Below are 16,749 nucleotides of genomic sequence, written 5' to 3' on the forward strand. Positions count from 1 at the left end.
TGCTTCCAAGATGGCGCCAATCCCAGGCGACTATTTACGTGCTAGCCACAGAAGCAGACCTACAATCACTTATTACAACCTCTCCACACATTTATTCCCATTATCATGTATCTGTACACTACGAATGGCTCAATTGTTATCATGCATTGTCTTCCTGCTGACTGGTTAGCACGCAACAAAAGCTTCTCACTGTACCTCGGCATACGTGACAATAAACTAGCCGGACTGAACTTGATTTGTTCACTCTGTTTATGTTTCCACAGATGCTGCCTGACCTGCTGTGTTTTTCCATCATTTTTTTGTGTGTACATTCATACTTACTGGACATTTGAGAATTCAATCTGTATAGTGTGTGTTGTTTGAATTGCCATCGTACTTACATACTCCTTATGAGGGGATACTTTCTTCTCAAAACCACACACCAACAAAGACCTTATCAGACCCTCTGTCTGTAATGTATATGTTTCTGGTACAAAGGAGAGTCTTCGCTGGATATGTGCACCTGCAACTTTCTTCTGTGCCATAATATGGGCGAAAAAATTAATTTTCACTGGTAGACTATTGAGGCTTTCTTTTATAAGGCTGTAAAAAATAAAATCAATTTTACAGGTCAGTGTCAAAGGAAGCTAAACATGCCAAACACCTTCAAGGCTACGGGAAGAACATTTCTCACAACAATGATTTACTTCCAAGCTTAACGTGTTTTGCCTTTAGTTCCGTTTTATATATTCTGTTCAATGTTGTCAATGGCAAATAAATATTGACCTTTTAGGTTGACCTCTGTACAGAGAAAGGTTTTAAGTTACACATGGCCTTCCATGGGCCATTATAAATCTGAAGAAGGGTCTCAACCTATTCCTTCTCTCCAGAGATGCTGCCTGTCCCGCTGAGTTACTCCAGCTTTTGGTGTCTACCTTCGGTTTAAACCAGCATCTGCAGTTCCTTCTTACTTAAATCGAATGCAGGCTGTTGTTGTACTTGTTGTTGATCTTAATTCTCAGGCGCAAGTTATGAGAAAGCTCAGGATAACACCACTTAGAGTGAGAGGGTAATACAGCACAGAAACAGGCCCTTCAGCCCAAATCCCCATGCTGGCCAATATGCCCTATCTAAGCTAGTCCCATTTGGCCCATATCCCTCTCATCCATTCTTATCCAAAGATGCAAAGCCTGGAAGGGTGTACCTGTCCATATGTCTATTAAGGGCTGTTTAGTTTAGAGATACAGCATGGAAACAGGCTCTTCGGACCACCGAGTTTGCACCGACCAGTGACCTCCCGTACACTAGTTCTATCCTGCACACTAGGATAAATTTACAGAAGCCATTTAACCTACAAACCAACACTCGAGGGCAGAGCTTTAAGGTGAGAGGGGAAATGTTTAATAGAGATGTTCTGGGCAAGTCTTTCTACATAGAGAGTGGTGGAGGGCTGGAACTTGCTGCCAGGGGTGGAGGCAGACACGATAGCGGCTTTTAAGAGGCGTTTAGATGGATGCATGGAAGTGCAGGGAATAGAGGGATATGGATCATGTATAGGCATATAACCCAACTGGGCATCATGTTTGGCACAGACATTGTGGACTGACGGGCCCATTCCTGTGCTGCAGTGTATTATGTAACTCATCGTGTCAGGCATCATCTCTTAGGAAAAATTTACAGAAGCCAATTAACCCACAAACTTACAAATGAATAGGTGATGTTTCAGGTCGAGACCCTTCTTTAGACCCGAATTGCCACCTATTCCTTTTCTCCAGAGTTACTGACTGACCCGCTGAGTTACTCCAGCATTCTGTGTCTATCTTTGGTGTAAACCAGCATCTGTAGTTCCTTCCTCTGTTCTACGAGAGCATTTCAGTTTGGGAAGAGTTACTAATAGTACATCGCCCTGGCTCTTAAATAGATGGACATGCCCCCTGCAACATACACCACATTAAAATGCATTGATCAGGACTGAAGCGCTGATGGGAATGTAACATTTAGCCTTGGGTTATCAGTGTATTTTGGCTGTTTATTCTTAGGCAGAGGGCTCCACTTATTAACATAATGCTGCACATTCATTTATTGCACCTGAATTCCAATGAATCCGTTTTTGCCGAGTCAGTCCTCCATACCCAAAGTGAAGAATGATATTACAGAGACGGTGGCAATTTGTGCCATCTTTACCTCCGCAAGGTCAATTCATGCCACATTTCAGGTGAGGGGGGAAAGATTGAATAGGAACTTGAGGGGAAACTTTTTGACACATAGGGTGGTGGGTGGGTATTATCACAACTTTTTAACGAACATTAGGACAGGTGCATGGTTAGGACAGGTTTAAAGAGATATGGGCCAAATGCAGGCAGGTGGGACTAGTGTAGATGGGGCATCTTGGTCGGCATGGGCAAGTTGAGCTGAAGGGCCTGTATCCACGCTGTATGACTCCACATTTTATTATTTCCACTTGGTTAACTTACACCCCAGTGGAATGGACATTAAATTCTCCAATTTTAGATAAATAACCTACGAGCAATTTACCTCACCTTCCCCCTTTTAGCTCTTCCCTCTGCCCCACCTGGATTCACACCCATTTCTCCCCCTCCCCCTGAGCCCTTCTCCTGTATTGCATCCCATACGGAGGAGGGAGAAAGGGAAGTTTGTTTACAGTTAGTTACCTAAAATTGGAGAATTCAATGTTCACACCATTAGGCTGTAAGCTACCCAAGCAGTAATATTGACGAAATTGATATTTATATCAAGAGGACTGGAATACAAAAACAGAGATATAATGCTGACCCTGGTCAGGCCGCGTTTGGAGTACTGTGAGCAAATTTGGGCCCCATATCTGAGGAAGGATGTGCTGGCTCTGGACAGGATCCAGAGGAGGTTTACAAGAATGATTCCAGGAATCAGTGGGTTAGCATATGAAGAGCGCTTGACAGCACTGGGTCTCTACTTGCTGGAGTTTAGAAGTTTGAGGGGGGACCTCTTTGAAACATACAGAATAATGAAAGGCATAGATAGAGTGGATGTGGATAGGAGGTCATAGCCCTAGAATTAAAGGGCGCTCTTTCAGAAAGGAGGTGAGGAGAAACTTTTTTTTGTCGGAGGGTAGTTAATCTGTAGAACTCATTGCCACAGAGGGCTGAGGAGGCCAAGTCACTTCACGAGAGAGATAGACACATTCTTGATTAGAACGGGCGTCAAGGGTCATGGGGAGACGGCAGGAAAATGGGATTCGGAGCCAGAGATCAGCCCTGATTGAATCGCGGAGTGGACCCGATGGGCTGAATGGCCTAATTCTACTCCTATAACTTGTGAACATGTGAACTTGTGACCCCGTGGGTGTAAGATGGCAGTAGTGGCCACCTCTGGAAAATAATTTTCATTTTGTGTAGGGAGGACTGACTTGGTAAAACTGATCCATTGGAATGTACCCGACAATCACAGCACTCTTGTACTTATGTATGATCGTGCTTATGTATCACATGATTTTACTGGACTGTATGAAAAACAATGCATTTCACTGTATCCAGGTACGTGTGACAAAGTACTACAAGTTTAGTTTTGTTTAGCTTAGTTTAGAGATACAGCACGGAAACAGGCTCTTCGGCCCATTGAGTCCGCGCCGACCAGCGATCCCCGTACACTAACACTACCCTATACACTGGGGCCAATTTACCATTTACAGAAACCAAATTAACCTACGAACCTGTATGTCTTTGGAGTGCGGGATGAAACCAGAGCACCTGGAGAAAACCCAGGTGGTCAAGGGGAGAACGTATAAACTCTGTACAGACAGCATCCATATTCAGGATCGAACCCAGGTCTCTGGCACTGTAAGGCAGCAATTCTACCGCTGTGCCACCGTGCTGCTCTAAACTATATAATTTGTAGGGATTTGTTGGAAGTGTTCAACTACTGCCTTATCTATTTTTCTTTATTTATCTGTACTTTTTTGCATTAAAATTACAGTAGAGCATCTCCATAACTTCCTCAGAAGAAACTAATTTAATTAATGGTTCAGAATTTAGTTACAGAACACTGCAGTGGTTCAATGGCACAGCTGGTAGAACTGCGCCAGAGACACAGGTTTGAGAAAGTGGATAACATAGAACTAGTGTAAACGGGGGATCGATGGTCGGCGTGGATTCGGTGGGCCAAAGGGTCTGTTTCCTTGCTGTGTCTCAAGCTAGGGAGAGAAAATACTCAAACGGAAAAATAATTCAGAGCTTTAACCTTGTAAAGTACGAGGTGGCTTGTACATCAGAGTCCATTGGTCGCAGGTTGTTGTAGACATGCTTCAGGTCCTGGACCTCAGACAGCTCAGGAAGTCCGGCTGACAACATCTAAAGCAGACAAGGACGGGAGGTCTGTGATTATCAAGTTACAGCAGTAACCGTAAGCACTAATTGCAGTCAGACCGAGACACTCTTGTACGCACAGTAGCCTGTGGGATGTTAGAGTTGAGCCACAATCTTCTCTCTCAGTTTGTTTGCCCCTTGATCCATTATTCCTATAACTCCTTGCGTTACAAACAATCTAAGATAAAAAGACCCAAAGTGCTGGAAAGTATCCCGCGTCTCTGTGCTGGTGGTGACACACATGCTGTAAGTCTGGTCCGTAGCCATAAGCTGAGGACTTGACTTACGTTGGATGAGTTTTCCCACTCCGGGAAAATCCCACAAGTAAATGTCTTCAGAATTTTGTTTGGAGGCTGACAAAGAAAAATATTACTGACACTCTTATAACTGAATGAGGGCACTGTGATATGCGGGTGCTGAATGAAGAATAAGAAGCAAATGGTTCCTTCAATAGGGAGGCATTGATCACTGGTCCAGAGGACATAGCTTTGTGAGAGTAACAAAGTTTGAAGGAGCTATAGTCATTGAGTCATAGAGCGTGAACAGGCTCTCCAGCCCAACTTGCTCACACCGACCAACATGCCCCTTCCACACTAGTCTCACTTGCCTGTATTTGGCCCATATCCCTCTAAACCTACCCTGCCCATGTACCTGTCTAAATGTTTCTTACACATGGTAGTACCAGCCTCAACTACTACACATGATAGTACCAGCCTCAACTACTTCCTATGGCCACTCATTCTATACACCTACCACCCTTTGTGTAAAAAAGTTGTCTTTCAGGTTCCCTTCTCTTCATAAACCTGTCTTCTGATTCTCAATTCCCCTACTCTTGTTAAAAGACTCTGTGCATTGATGCTATCTATTCCCCCCATGATCTTGTACACCTCTATAAGATCATCCTTAATCTTCCTGCGCTCCAAGGAGTAAAGTCCTAGCCCATTCAACCTCTCCCTATACCTCAGGCCCTTGAGTCCTGGCAACATCCTCCTAAATCTTTCCTGCACCCTTTCCAGCTTAACAACATGAGAGATGTGTGCGGGGCAGGTTTTTTGTACGGTGTGGTGGGTATCTGGCACCTGATCCATATCCCACGAAGTGATTAAAAGCCTCTTAAACTCCACTATCGTATCTGCCTCCACCTCAACCCTGGCAGCGCGTTCCAAGCACCCACCACCCTCAGTGCAAACAACTTGCCCTGCATATCTCCTTTAAGCCCTTCTTCAAGCTATGTCCTCCAGTCTTTCACATTCCTACCCTGGTGAAAGATTCTGACTGTCTACTCTGTTTATGACAATAAACATATTTTCAACATGTGGAGATTTGATAACTTCATGAAGTCAACATGTCCAACTTACCAGTTCCATGAGATTCATCAGGAGTTGAGTGTGTTGGCGGATGATGTTGTAAGCCTGGCAGCTGAGGTCTACGAACCTGTGGAACTGAGCCCCATTTTTCCCACCTTCTGTGATGAAGTGCTCCATTTCAGCAGTAAATATAAACGGAACGCGATCCCTAGTCAAAGTCAAGGACATCCATTAATACAGGGCTTGGCCGCTGGGCCAAATATCTCTGTGGCCGAACACAAGACCTGGACTAAGTCTAAATCATTTAGATCTTCAGCCCACCGAGTCCACGCCGACCATCGATCACCCGTTCACACTAGTTCTGTGTTACCCCACTTTCTCATCCACTCCCTACACACTAGGGGCAATTTACAGAGGGCCAATTAACCTGCAACGCCGCTTGCCTTTGGGATGTGGGAGGAAACTGGAGTGCCCGGATAAACCCACGCGGTCACAGGGAGCACGTGCAAACTTGTACAGTCAGCGGCCGAGGTCGGGATCGAACTCGGGTCCCTGGTCCTATAAGGCAGTGACTCTAACACTGCTCCACTGTGCTAGCCCAGTATGAAATATTCAGTCCACACACTGCAATTTAAGAACACTGACCTCTTCATGTTCATGATCATCTGGGAGTGCCCCAAAAACTTTCCGAAGTCGATGTGGAACATGTGGCCAGTGGTTCTCAGCATGATGTTGTCATTGTGGCGATCGCAGATGCCCAGGACAAAGGTAGCCACACACCATCCAGCGCAGGAGTAGACAAAGTTCTCCACGGCCTAGTCATCAAATTAGAAGACACCAACTATATGACACAATTAAAGGAAGCTGAACAATTCCCAATCGATGCAGATACATTTCCTGTATGAGGTTCTTGCCTATCCATCCTCAGATCCCAATGCAGCTAGTCCCAATGTCACTTCACCCATGTTTAGCTTAGTTTATTTTAGAGATACAGCGTGGAAACAGGCCCTTCGATCCACTGAGTATACGCCGACTAGCGATCCCCCACTCTCCTACACACTAGGGACAATTTACAATCTTTACCAAAGCCAATTAATCTACAAGCCTGTATGTCTTTGGAGTGTGAGAGGAAATCAGAGCAGCCGGAGGAGACCCATGCAGTCATGGGGAGAACGTACAAACTCCGTACAGACATGATCCATAGTCAGGATCGAACCCGGGTGTCTGCACTCGCTTGTACTTCGGAAAAGCAGCCAACACAATCAAAGACTTGTCCCACCCCGGCCATTCTTTTTTCTCTCTGTTCCCGTTGGGCAGAAGGTACAGAAGCTTGAAAGTGTGCATCACCTGAATCAGGAAAAAGCTTCTTCCCCTCTGTTAGCAGGCTTCTGAACGATCCTTCCATAACCTAGGGTACTGTCCGATTCACCTCTACCCTGTTGCAGACATTGGACTTTGTCTCTGGAACTGATGCGCTACAATGTTGAGAACTATGTTCTGCACTCTGTATCTTCCCCTTTGCTCTACCTATTGTACTTGAGTTTGACTTGATTGTATTTATGTATAGAGTAAAGGAGAGGAGAGAGTACCCAGCCTTGCACCTCCACAGAGTCCTCTGTCAAGCTTCTCAAGTTTGCGGACGACACAACCCTGATTGGACTGATCCAGGATGGGGAGGAATCTGCCTACAGACAGGAAGTGACACACCGAGCTGGCGTCCTGGTGTCTTCGTAACAACCTGGAGCTCAATGCTCTTAAGACAGTGGAATTGATAGTAGACTTTAGGATAGCTCCCCTCCCCCCACTCACCATCAACAACACCACAGTCACATCTGTGGAGTCTTTTAAGTTCCTTGGAACTATCATCTTCAAGGCCATCATCGACTCTACTGCGGCACGGTTACGCAGCGGTAGAATTGCTGCCTTACAGCAAATGCAGCACCGGAGACCCGGGTTGGATCGTGACTACGGGTGCTGTCTGTACGGAGTTTGTACGTTCTCCCTGTGACCTGCGTGGGTTTTCTCCGAGATCTTCGGTTTACTCCCACACTCCAGACGTACAGGTTTGTAGGTTAATTGGCTTGGTAAATGTAAAAATTGTCCCTAGTGGGTATAGGATAGTGTTAATGTGCGGGGATTGCTGGTCGGCACGGACTCGGTGGGCCGAAAGGGCCTGTTTCCACGCTGTATCTCTAAACCAACCAAAACTTTTAAAAAGGCCCAACAGAGGATGTACATCCTGCGGCAGCTGAGGAAACACAATCTGCCACACGCAATGATGGTCCAATTCTATACTGCCATCGTAGATTGTGTCCTCACCTTCTCCATCATGGTCTGGTTTGGCTCAACCACCAAGCACGACACCCGGAGGCTGCAGCGAATCGTCCGATCACCTGAGAAGATTATTGGCTGCAACCTTCCCCCCATTGAAGAACTGTACACTGCAAGGGCCAGGAAGCGAGAGGGCAAGATCATCTCTGACCCCTTTCACCCTGGCCACAAACTCTTTGAATCACTTCCCTCTGGAAGGCGACTCCGGACTGTCAAAGCCCCCACAGCCAGACATAAAAACAGATTTTTTTCCACGAGCAGTAGCTCTACTCAATAACCAAAAGTCTGTAGCCTCCTTTTGCTTTGGTATTTTATTTTATTCACATGTTTAATCAATAATGTTTTATTATTAATTTTTAATGTTTTATGTGTCATTCTTAATTGTTACTGTATGTCGTGATGTCACGTGCGAGGGAGATGGATTGATCCTTGCATGAGATGAAGTTTCAGTTAAAGCTCACCCTCTCGTGCTGCTCCTTGGTTGGGTTGTGCTCTTGGAACCAGTTTGAGAGTGTGTTGTCCTTGAATGGCCCAGTGATACCATACTTCATGTGGATCTTGGCAAGAGTCGTAGCACCAGGTATTATCTCCACCATTCCTGTAAGAAGTCCCATGTCTTGAGTGAGGTTACACAAAAAAGCTATCAACATTTCGAATAACATTGAGGATATGTGAGAAGAGCCCAGACTCGAACATTTGTCTATCTACCTTCTCCAGAGATGCTGCCTGACCTGTTGAGTTATTCCAGCACTTTGTATCTTTTTTTGTAACCCAGCGTCTGCAGTTCCTTGTTTCTACTTTCAAATAACTTTAATTGGATTGACTTCTACAAAATGGTAGTCAATTAAGGTAACATATTTCTATCATGGCTTTTCATTTTAATTGACTCCACACCGAACGTCAATCACCCATTTATACGCGTTCTATGTTATCTCACTTTTTCATCTACTCCCTACGTATTAGATGCACGTTACAGAGGGCCAATTAGCATACACGTCTGCACGTCTTTAGGATGCAGGAGAAAACCGGAACACTTGGAGGAAACCCATGTGGTCACAGGGAGAACGTACAAACTCCACACACAGTCAACACCCAAAGTCAGGATCAAAACCATTGTCTCTGGCGCTATGAGGGAGCAGCTCTACCTGCAGTGCCACAGTGCCAATCATTTTACAGTCATTTATTATTGCTTATTGAAAGATGGTACAGTCAATAAATAGTGGCTTATCTTCCTACACATAAACTTGATCTAAGCAACTTCAACCTTATTGAACATTGGACTATAATTATTTTTGGAATATAATGCTTAATATGTGTCCACTGTTGTATTCATTGCCTGATCTTTGGCTCCAATGTCCAACATGTGAGATTGTGTCCAATCTGCCAATTTTTCATTTGCAAACATTGAACACAAGCACAAGATGTTGCTGAGGTTAGACTTGGAGCATTCCCTGTTCAGCTCTGTTCACCTGCTCTGGAGAATATGCCATTAAGCTGGAAAGGCTGCAGAGAAGGTTTAGAACGATGTTGCCATGGCTGAGCTACAGGATGGGGAGAGTTTGGGCAGACTATGACTTTATACTGACGCATGGACTCAATGGGCCGGAAGGCCTGTTTCCATGCTGTATCTTTCAATAAAACTAGTATGAATGTGATCGATGGTCGGTGCGGACTCAATGGGCCGGAAGGCCTGTTTCCATGCTGCGCCTTTCAGACATTCAAAACTGGATGGATGTAATGGTCTGCTATTCGTGTGAGAAGTATGATGTGGTGAATATGATGTAACCTCTTCATCGTTGTAAATTTGGGGGTTAAACTCTGAACATAATCCCTCGTGGTGGGAGGACTGTACACTGTAGCACTGACCTCTCCTTTCTCCGGTCGAGATGCACCTGTAGATGATCATGCTCATGTCCAGGCCCTCCTGGCACCAGATGCGGTCCATGAGTTTCACAATCTGCAGAACCAACATGTCCTGTCGTAGGTCATCTCCTGTCTGGCAAGAGGCAAAGGTCCAAACCAATTAGTTCAACAATCCATTAGAACTAGTGACCCCCCCCTTTCTGTTCAATTCAGTTCAATTCTTTATAACAATACAAAACCTCAGCAACATCAACATCAAAAGAGCAGGAATGTGTTGTGGGACGGTTAGATTGCAGAGGATCCAGGGAGAGCTAGCCGACAGGCTTGAGAATTGGCTTCATGGAAGGTAGCAGAGGATAATGTTGGGGGGTTGGTTTTCAGACTGGAGGCCTGTGACGAGTGGCGTGCCTCAGTGATCGGTATTAGGCCCATTGTTGTGTGTGGTGTATGTCAACAATTTGGATGAGGATGAACAAGGCATGATCAGTAGACCCTGTCTCCGTGGACTTCAGCAAGACCTTTGATCAGGTTTGGCAAGGTCCGGCTTCTCTTGAAGGTTAGATCGCATAGCATCCAGGAAGAGTTAGCTTACTGGATAGAGAATTGGCTTCTTGGTAGAAAGTGGAGAGTGATGGTGGAAGGTTGTTACTGGAAGCCTACGACTAGTGGTGTGCCTTAGGGATCGATCTGAGCCCATTGCTGTTTATGGTTTATATCAGCTTTCTGGATGAGAATGTACAATGTACAGCCATTATTGAATGGTGGAGTAGTCTTGATGGGCCGAATAGCCTAATTCTGGTCCTATCACTTATGACCTGGGGATCATGACTGTAGCGCCCTTGTGGTGATCCCTGGAAGCGATGCACTCTGTGACGCGTAGGGCGACAATTCTGTCAACATGTTGGACGATGACAGAAGCCAACAGCGAGCTACATCGTCTGACACACACGCGAACGAACTTATGACCTTAAGACCTTAAGACCTTATGACCATTACAGGAAAGATTTGGAGGCTTTGGGGAGGATGCGGAAGAGGTTTACCAGAACTGCAGATTCTGGTTTACACAAAAGATAGACATAAAGTACTGGAGTAACTCAGCGAGTCACCCATCCGTTTTCTCCAGAGATGCTGCCTGACCCGCTGAGCTACTCCATCTACCTTTACCAGAGTGATGCTTGGATTGGAGAGTATTAGTTATAAGGGGTGATTGGACAAACTTGGATTGTTTTCCTTGGAATGTCAAAGGCTGAGGAAAGACCCGATAGCAGTATGTAAAATTATGAGAGGCGTAGATTAGGAAGGCAGTCAGAAGCACTCTTCCAGGGTGGAAATGACAAAGACTACAGGCCATAGCGTTAAGATGAGAGAGGCAAAGTTTAAAGAAGATGTGTGTGGTACAAGTCTTTTTTTTATGCAGGTAGTGGGTGCCTGGAATGCGCTGCCAGGGCTGGTGGTTCAGGCAGATATGATAGTGGTATTGAGCAGGTTTTTAGATAGGCGCATGGATATGCAGGGAATGGAGATATGTGGATCACGTGCTGGCAGAGGCAATAGTTTACTTAGGCATTATGTTCAGCACAACCATTGTGGGCCGAAGGGCCTGTTCCTATTCTGCACTGTTCCATATTCTATGCTCTATGTTCTATGCTCTATCTTCTATGAAGTAGGTGTTACATCTGCAAGGAATGAACACTGGCTTCACAGCTTTACCTTTACAAGTAGATCTCTTGGTACACGAGTTGATGGAGATGCTATTTAGTCATAGAGTCATATAACGTGGAAACAGGCCCTTCAGCTCAACTTGCCCACACCAACAAATGTATCGCATCTACACTAGTCCCACTAGCTTGTATTTGGCCCATATCCCTCTAAACCTGTCCTATCCATGTACCTATCAAATTGCTTCTTAAATGTTTTGATAGTCCCTACATCAACCACTTCCTGCGGCAGCTTGTTCCGTACACCCACCATCCTTTGCGTGAATAAGTTACCCCTCAGATTCCGATAAAATCTTTCAACCTTTACAAACCTATGCCCTCTGGTCCTCCATTTCCCCCTCTGGGCAAGAGTCTCTATGCGTCCACTCGGTCTATTCCTCTCATGATGTTCTACATCTCTATAAGATCATCCCTCATTCTCCTGTGCTCCAGGGAATGGAGTCCCAGCCTGCTCAATCTCTCCCTATAGCTCAGATTCTCAAGTCCTGGCAACATCTTTGTAAATCTTCTCTGCACCCTTTTCAACAATTTGGTTGCAATTAAGATGTTATTAAAGTCTTCAGATTAGCCCACAGTCCCATGAAATGAATGTTATACAGGGAATGTATGCAAACAGAAGAATTTTCTTGGTATTTTATATATTTAAAGGTTTCAAAGGTTTCAAAGGTCTTTCATTGTCATGTGTACCAATTAAGGTACAGCGATATTCATATTACCATACAGCCATATTTAAAAAATCAACAAGACACACAACTACATAAAAGTTAACATCAACATCCACCACAGCAGATTCCCCACATTCCTGGCTGTGATGGAATCTTCTTCCCTCATTTTTCTCCCGCGGTCGGGGCAGTCGAACCATCTGTTGAGGTGGTCGAAGTTCCCGCAGCTTGCGGGAAGAAACCGGAGCATCCGGAGAAAACCCACGTGGTCATAGGGAGAATGTAAAGACTGTACATACAGCTCCCATTGTCAGGATCGAACCCGGGTCACTGGCGCTGTGAGGCAGCAGCTCTACCGCTGCGCCACCGTGACGCCCCATCGTTCTAACCCACCCTCTCACTTTGGGCCTGTTGCTGTGATCAACTTGCATAAATTGTCAGCAGAAAAACACAGCTGTTATTTTACAACTAATTATCATTGAATTAGTAGTTGTTTCAAATATGGCATCATTAAAACTTAACGAATGCCATTCACGTCCTACCTTGCATATCACATTGATATTTTTCCCCAAAGGTTCGGCATTGATAAAAGAAAATTTCAAAGGAACAGCATTTGATGTGAAATACGAACAAACCTGTTCACAAACAAAAACAGGTGAGAATATTAATATTGCATGGAAAACTTGTCACAGATTATTTTTTGACGCTGTTGAAGGTATCATTTGGAAGTGGAAAATATATGAGTGCTGGATTACTTTAACAAACAACTAAGATAAATTGTGTAGAACGGGACTGCAGATGCTGGTATATAGCGAAGATAGACACAAAACGCTGGAGTAACTCAGCGGGTCAGGTAGCATCCATGGGGAAAAAGGATGGGTGACTTTTCTAGTTGCGACCCTTCTTCAAAGGGAGAGGTTGAAGAAGGTTACGGACCAGAAATATCACCCGTCTATTTTCTCCAGAGATACTGCCTGACCCGCTGAGTTACTCCAGCATTTTGTGTCGATCTAACTAACATAAATAGATGGGACGTGCATAATTATTATTCATCGTTGAAAACATTAGCGACGCAGTGGTGCTGGTTTCTAACGGGAACGGAGACGGACGCACCATACATCTCTGTCCTCCTGTTCCTGCGGACTTCCGCCGCTGGAAGTATAGGATTTTGGTTTGTGTGCTTTATCATCATTCCTTACAATGCTGTGTATGACAGTGATCACAACTTCTACTGAAGTGTGGATGGCCGTTGGCTCACTAGAAGCTCATCTGCTCTTTGACGGGTCTTGTTTTTGGTCCTGCTGGGGGTCCACAGCCCCCTCCTCACCTGGCAAAGTAGGTGGGGGAGATGGTTTAGTCGCCGACTATCCGACCATGGAGCAGGCAGCACAGGATTACATGGTACCTGTGCCAGGGGGAGCTCCCCCCGACCTGACCCTCCCCCGACCTGACCTAACACAATAATTAAATTGGTGTTATACCTCTTCCATCTAACTTAATAGCTCAGTGGTTTAAACTCTTGTCGGAGATAGTACTTTGAAGAAGTTCTCTTAAGGGCCTGTCCCACTAGGCCGTCATTTGCGTGTAATTTACGTGACATCATTTACGCGTCACGACACACGACGCGCGCGATGTGACATGCACGTGATGCGCGCACGGTGCACATTACGCATGCACGGTGCGCGATGAGATAGGCAGTGACGCGCGGCGTTGCAGGATTTTGTGATGTACAAAATCTTCGCGCACCATCTGCGTGGGACAGGCTCTTTACTCTCTCAGACAAGTGTTCTGCAAACCCTCTCTCCCTGCACCCCCTCTGCACTTTGTACCTTGTCATACCTCTAGTTTCCCTCTCCCCTGACTCCCAGTCTGAGGAAGGGTCTTGACCCAAAACATCACCTATTCCTTTTCTGCAGAGATGCTGCCTGACCACACTGAGTTACTCCAGCACTTTGTGTCTATCTTGCTTTTATTTATTTTTTTAATATATTTTTATTAGAAGTAGACATATTATAAAGTATAGTTACATATTATAGTAAAAAGACTTTTCATATACATCAGTCATACATTATTAAAATTTTCAACTATCTTGGTTTTATTTATCACTGCATCAAGTTAATCTCAAGTTAATCTCAGAAAAGGCACCTCATTTCACCCACTAACAAATTAATTCTAGCATCTCCTTTCAACTCAGCATCAAGAGCAAAGGCTGTGAAACTGAAGTAATTTTGTTTTAAGCTCGGCCTTAAAAGCTATTACAGTTATAATTTATTTCCCCTGTGACCTCTGCCAGATATCAGAGAATGTGAATCATTGCACGCTGCAATGGCTTTCGATGTATGTTTAGATTTATAAAATCAGCAATCAACTCCATGGAGTTAATATGGACACTTAACCCTTACGGTAAACAGAGTCATAGAGTCATACAGTAATACAGTGTGGAAACAGGCCCTCACGCCCAACCTGCTGACACCGGCCAACGTGCCCCAGTCACAGTAGTCCCACCTGCCAGCATTTGTTCCATATCCCTCCTAACCTGTCCTATCCATGTGCCTGTCTAACTGCTTCTTAAATGTTGCGATAGTCCCTGCATCAACTACCTCCTCTGGCAGCTCGTTCCATAAGTGTGAAATAGTACTTTTGTTGCAATCATTTCCCATCTGTTGGGTTCCAGCGGGAGATTAGTTTAGTTTATTATTGTCACGTACAGCGACAAGCTTTTGTTAGACGACACATTAATCCAATCTTGTCGTCCACGGTGCACAGATCAAGAATAAATGGGACAGCATTTAGTGCAAGATAAAGTCTAATAAAGTCTGATTAAAGATAGTTCAAAGGTTCTCTAATGAGGTAGGTGGGAGGTCGGGGCCGCACTCTAGCTGAAGAGCGGACGGTTTAGTTGACTGATAGCAGCTTGGAAGAAACTGTCCCTGAATCAGGAGGCGTGCGTTTTCACATTTCTCTACATCTTGCCAGGTGGGAGAGGGGAGAAGAGGGAGTGACCAGGATGAGATGAACAGGGTCCTTGATTATGCTGGTGGCCTTGCCGAGGCAGCGCAAAGTGTAGATGGAGACAATGGAAGGGAGGTTGGTTTGCGTGATAGTCTGTGCTGCGTCTACAACTCCCTGCAATTTCTTGTGGTCTTGGATGGAGCTTTACCCAAACCAGTGTGTGATGCATCCCGATAAAATGCTTTCTACGGCATATCCGCAGAGGATGTCATTGCCCTTACTGCAGACCGGGAAGCTGGCAAGTTTTGATCCAGCTAAACTTTAGACAAATTGCAAAAAATGACTAGATCAAAGTAAGATAAATCTGTTCATTTTTAGCTTGGCTCATTTCATATTCCACTCGCCAGTCAGATAAGACTCAAATCCAAAATCTCTGGTGCTGATTTAATACAGTTCAGTGGGGTGCTACCTTGTTTTGGTTACAGACTCTCTTAATGCTGGTCCCAGAAGCAGATCTGCAATCATTTATTACATTGTGGAATTATTGCCACCGTGGAGGCCAATTGATTTTTTTTAATGCAGAAATGGATAGATTATTGATTGATAAGGGTGTCAATGGTTATGGGGAGAAGGCAGGAGAATGGGGTTGAGAGGGAATGCTTGATCAGCCATGTTTGAATGGTGGAGTAGCTTTAATGGGCCAAATGGCCTCATTCTGATTCTATCACATATGAATTTACAATCGCTCCACTCTTTTTTACAGGACTTTATCTTGCACTAAACATTATTCACTTTATTCTCTATCTGTACACTGTGGACAGTTTGAGACTTTAGACTTTAACGATACTGCGTGGAAACAGGCCTTTTGGCCCACCGAGTCCATGCCAACCAGTGATCACCTTGTACACTAGCCATCCTACACATTAGGGATATACAGGTTTGTAGGTTAATTGGCAATGGTAAAATTGTAATTACAATTTTACCAATGCCAATTAGCCTACAAACCTGTATATCCTTGTAATGTGGAAGAGAAAAATCAGAGCTCCCAGAGAAAAGCCTCGCGATCACAGGGAGAGCCTGCGATCTCCACACACAGTTCAAGATTGAACCCGGATCTCTGGCACTGTAAGGCATCAACTCTACCACTGCACCCTTTAATCACGAACAGCCTTTCCGCTGACTGGACAGCACAAAACAAAAATGACTTTTCACATTATTTGGTACACGTGACAATAAACTAAACTAAAATAAATGTTGATAAATGCACAATGTAAATGATACTCAGTTAATTTGTAATAGTAATATTTGTAAAAAACACTGAATATTTTACATGGTTTAGTTTGGTTGGTGATGGAACATTGGAACGGTATCTTGGACAGCTTTTTTCTCCCCCTATTCATCTGAATTAGGAATTGAACTTGCCATCACACATCATGATCAGACAGTGCAACTTCCAGCAGCCCCTCACCCTAACTTTGCATCAGCCCATTTGGTGCAGAGAAACTCACAAGTGGTGGTGTCTTTTTTTTGTAAACCAGCATCTGCAGTTCCTTGTTTCTACATTCTGACTGCTCCA

At 44.7% G+C, this 16,749-nt stretch overlaps 1 protein-coding gene across 2 annotated transcripts in view; it reads right to left on the reverse strand.

The window, feature by feature from the left end:
* Positions 1 to 16,749, reverse strand: part of pik3c2g (phosphatidylinositol-4-phosphate 3-kinase catalytic subunit type 2 gamma) — a 178,380-nt gene that overhangs the window by 35,420 nt on the left and 126,211 nt on the right. For both annotated transcript variants that reach the window (XM_033039517.1, XM_033039516.1), the window contains exons 22-28: positions 12,764 to 12,856; positions 9,845 to 9,974; positions 8,440 to 8,576; positions 6,293 to 6,462; positions 5,699 to 5,855; positions 4,216 to 4,325; positions 381 to 582 (exon numbers count right to left, since the gene is read on the reverse strand). In XM_033039517.1, the coding sequence (XP_032895408.1) occupies positions 381 to 582; positions 4,216 to 4,325; positions 5,699 to 5,855; positions 6,293 to 6,462; positions 8,440 to 8,576; positions 9,845 to 9,974; positions 12,764 to 12,856 (999 nt within the window). The remainder of the gene's footprint in view (positions 1 to 380; positions 583 to 4,215; positions 4,326 to 5,698; positions 5,856 to 6,292; positions 6,463 to 8,439; positions 8,577 to 9,844; positions 9,975 to 12,763; positions 12,857 to 16,749) is intronic.

The sequence above is a fragment of the Amblyraja radiata genome, chromosome 21 (genome assembly GCF_010909765.2).
Source record: "Amblyraja radiata isolate CabotCenter1 chromosome 21, sAmbRad1.1.pri, whole genome shotgun sequence".
Classification (NCBI taxonomy): Eukaryota; Metazoa; Chordata; class Chondrichthyes; order Rajiformes; family Rajidae; genus Amblyraja; species Amblyraja radiata.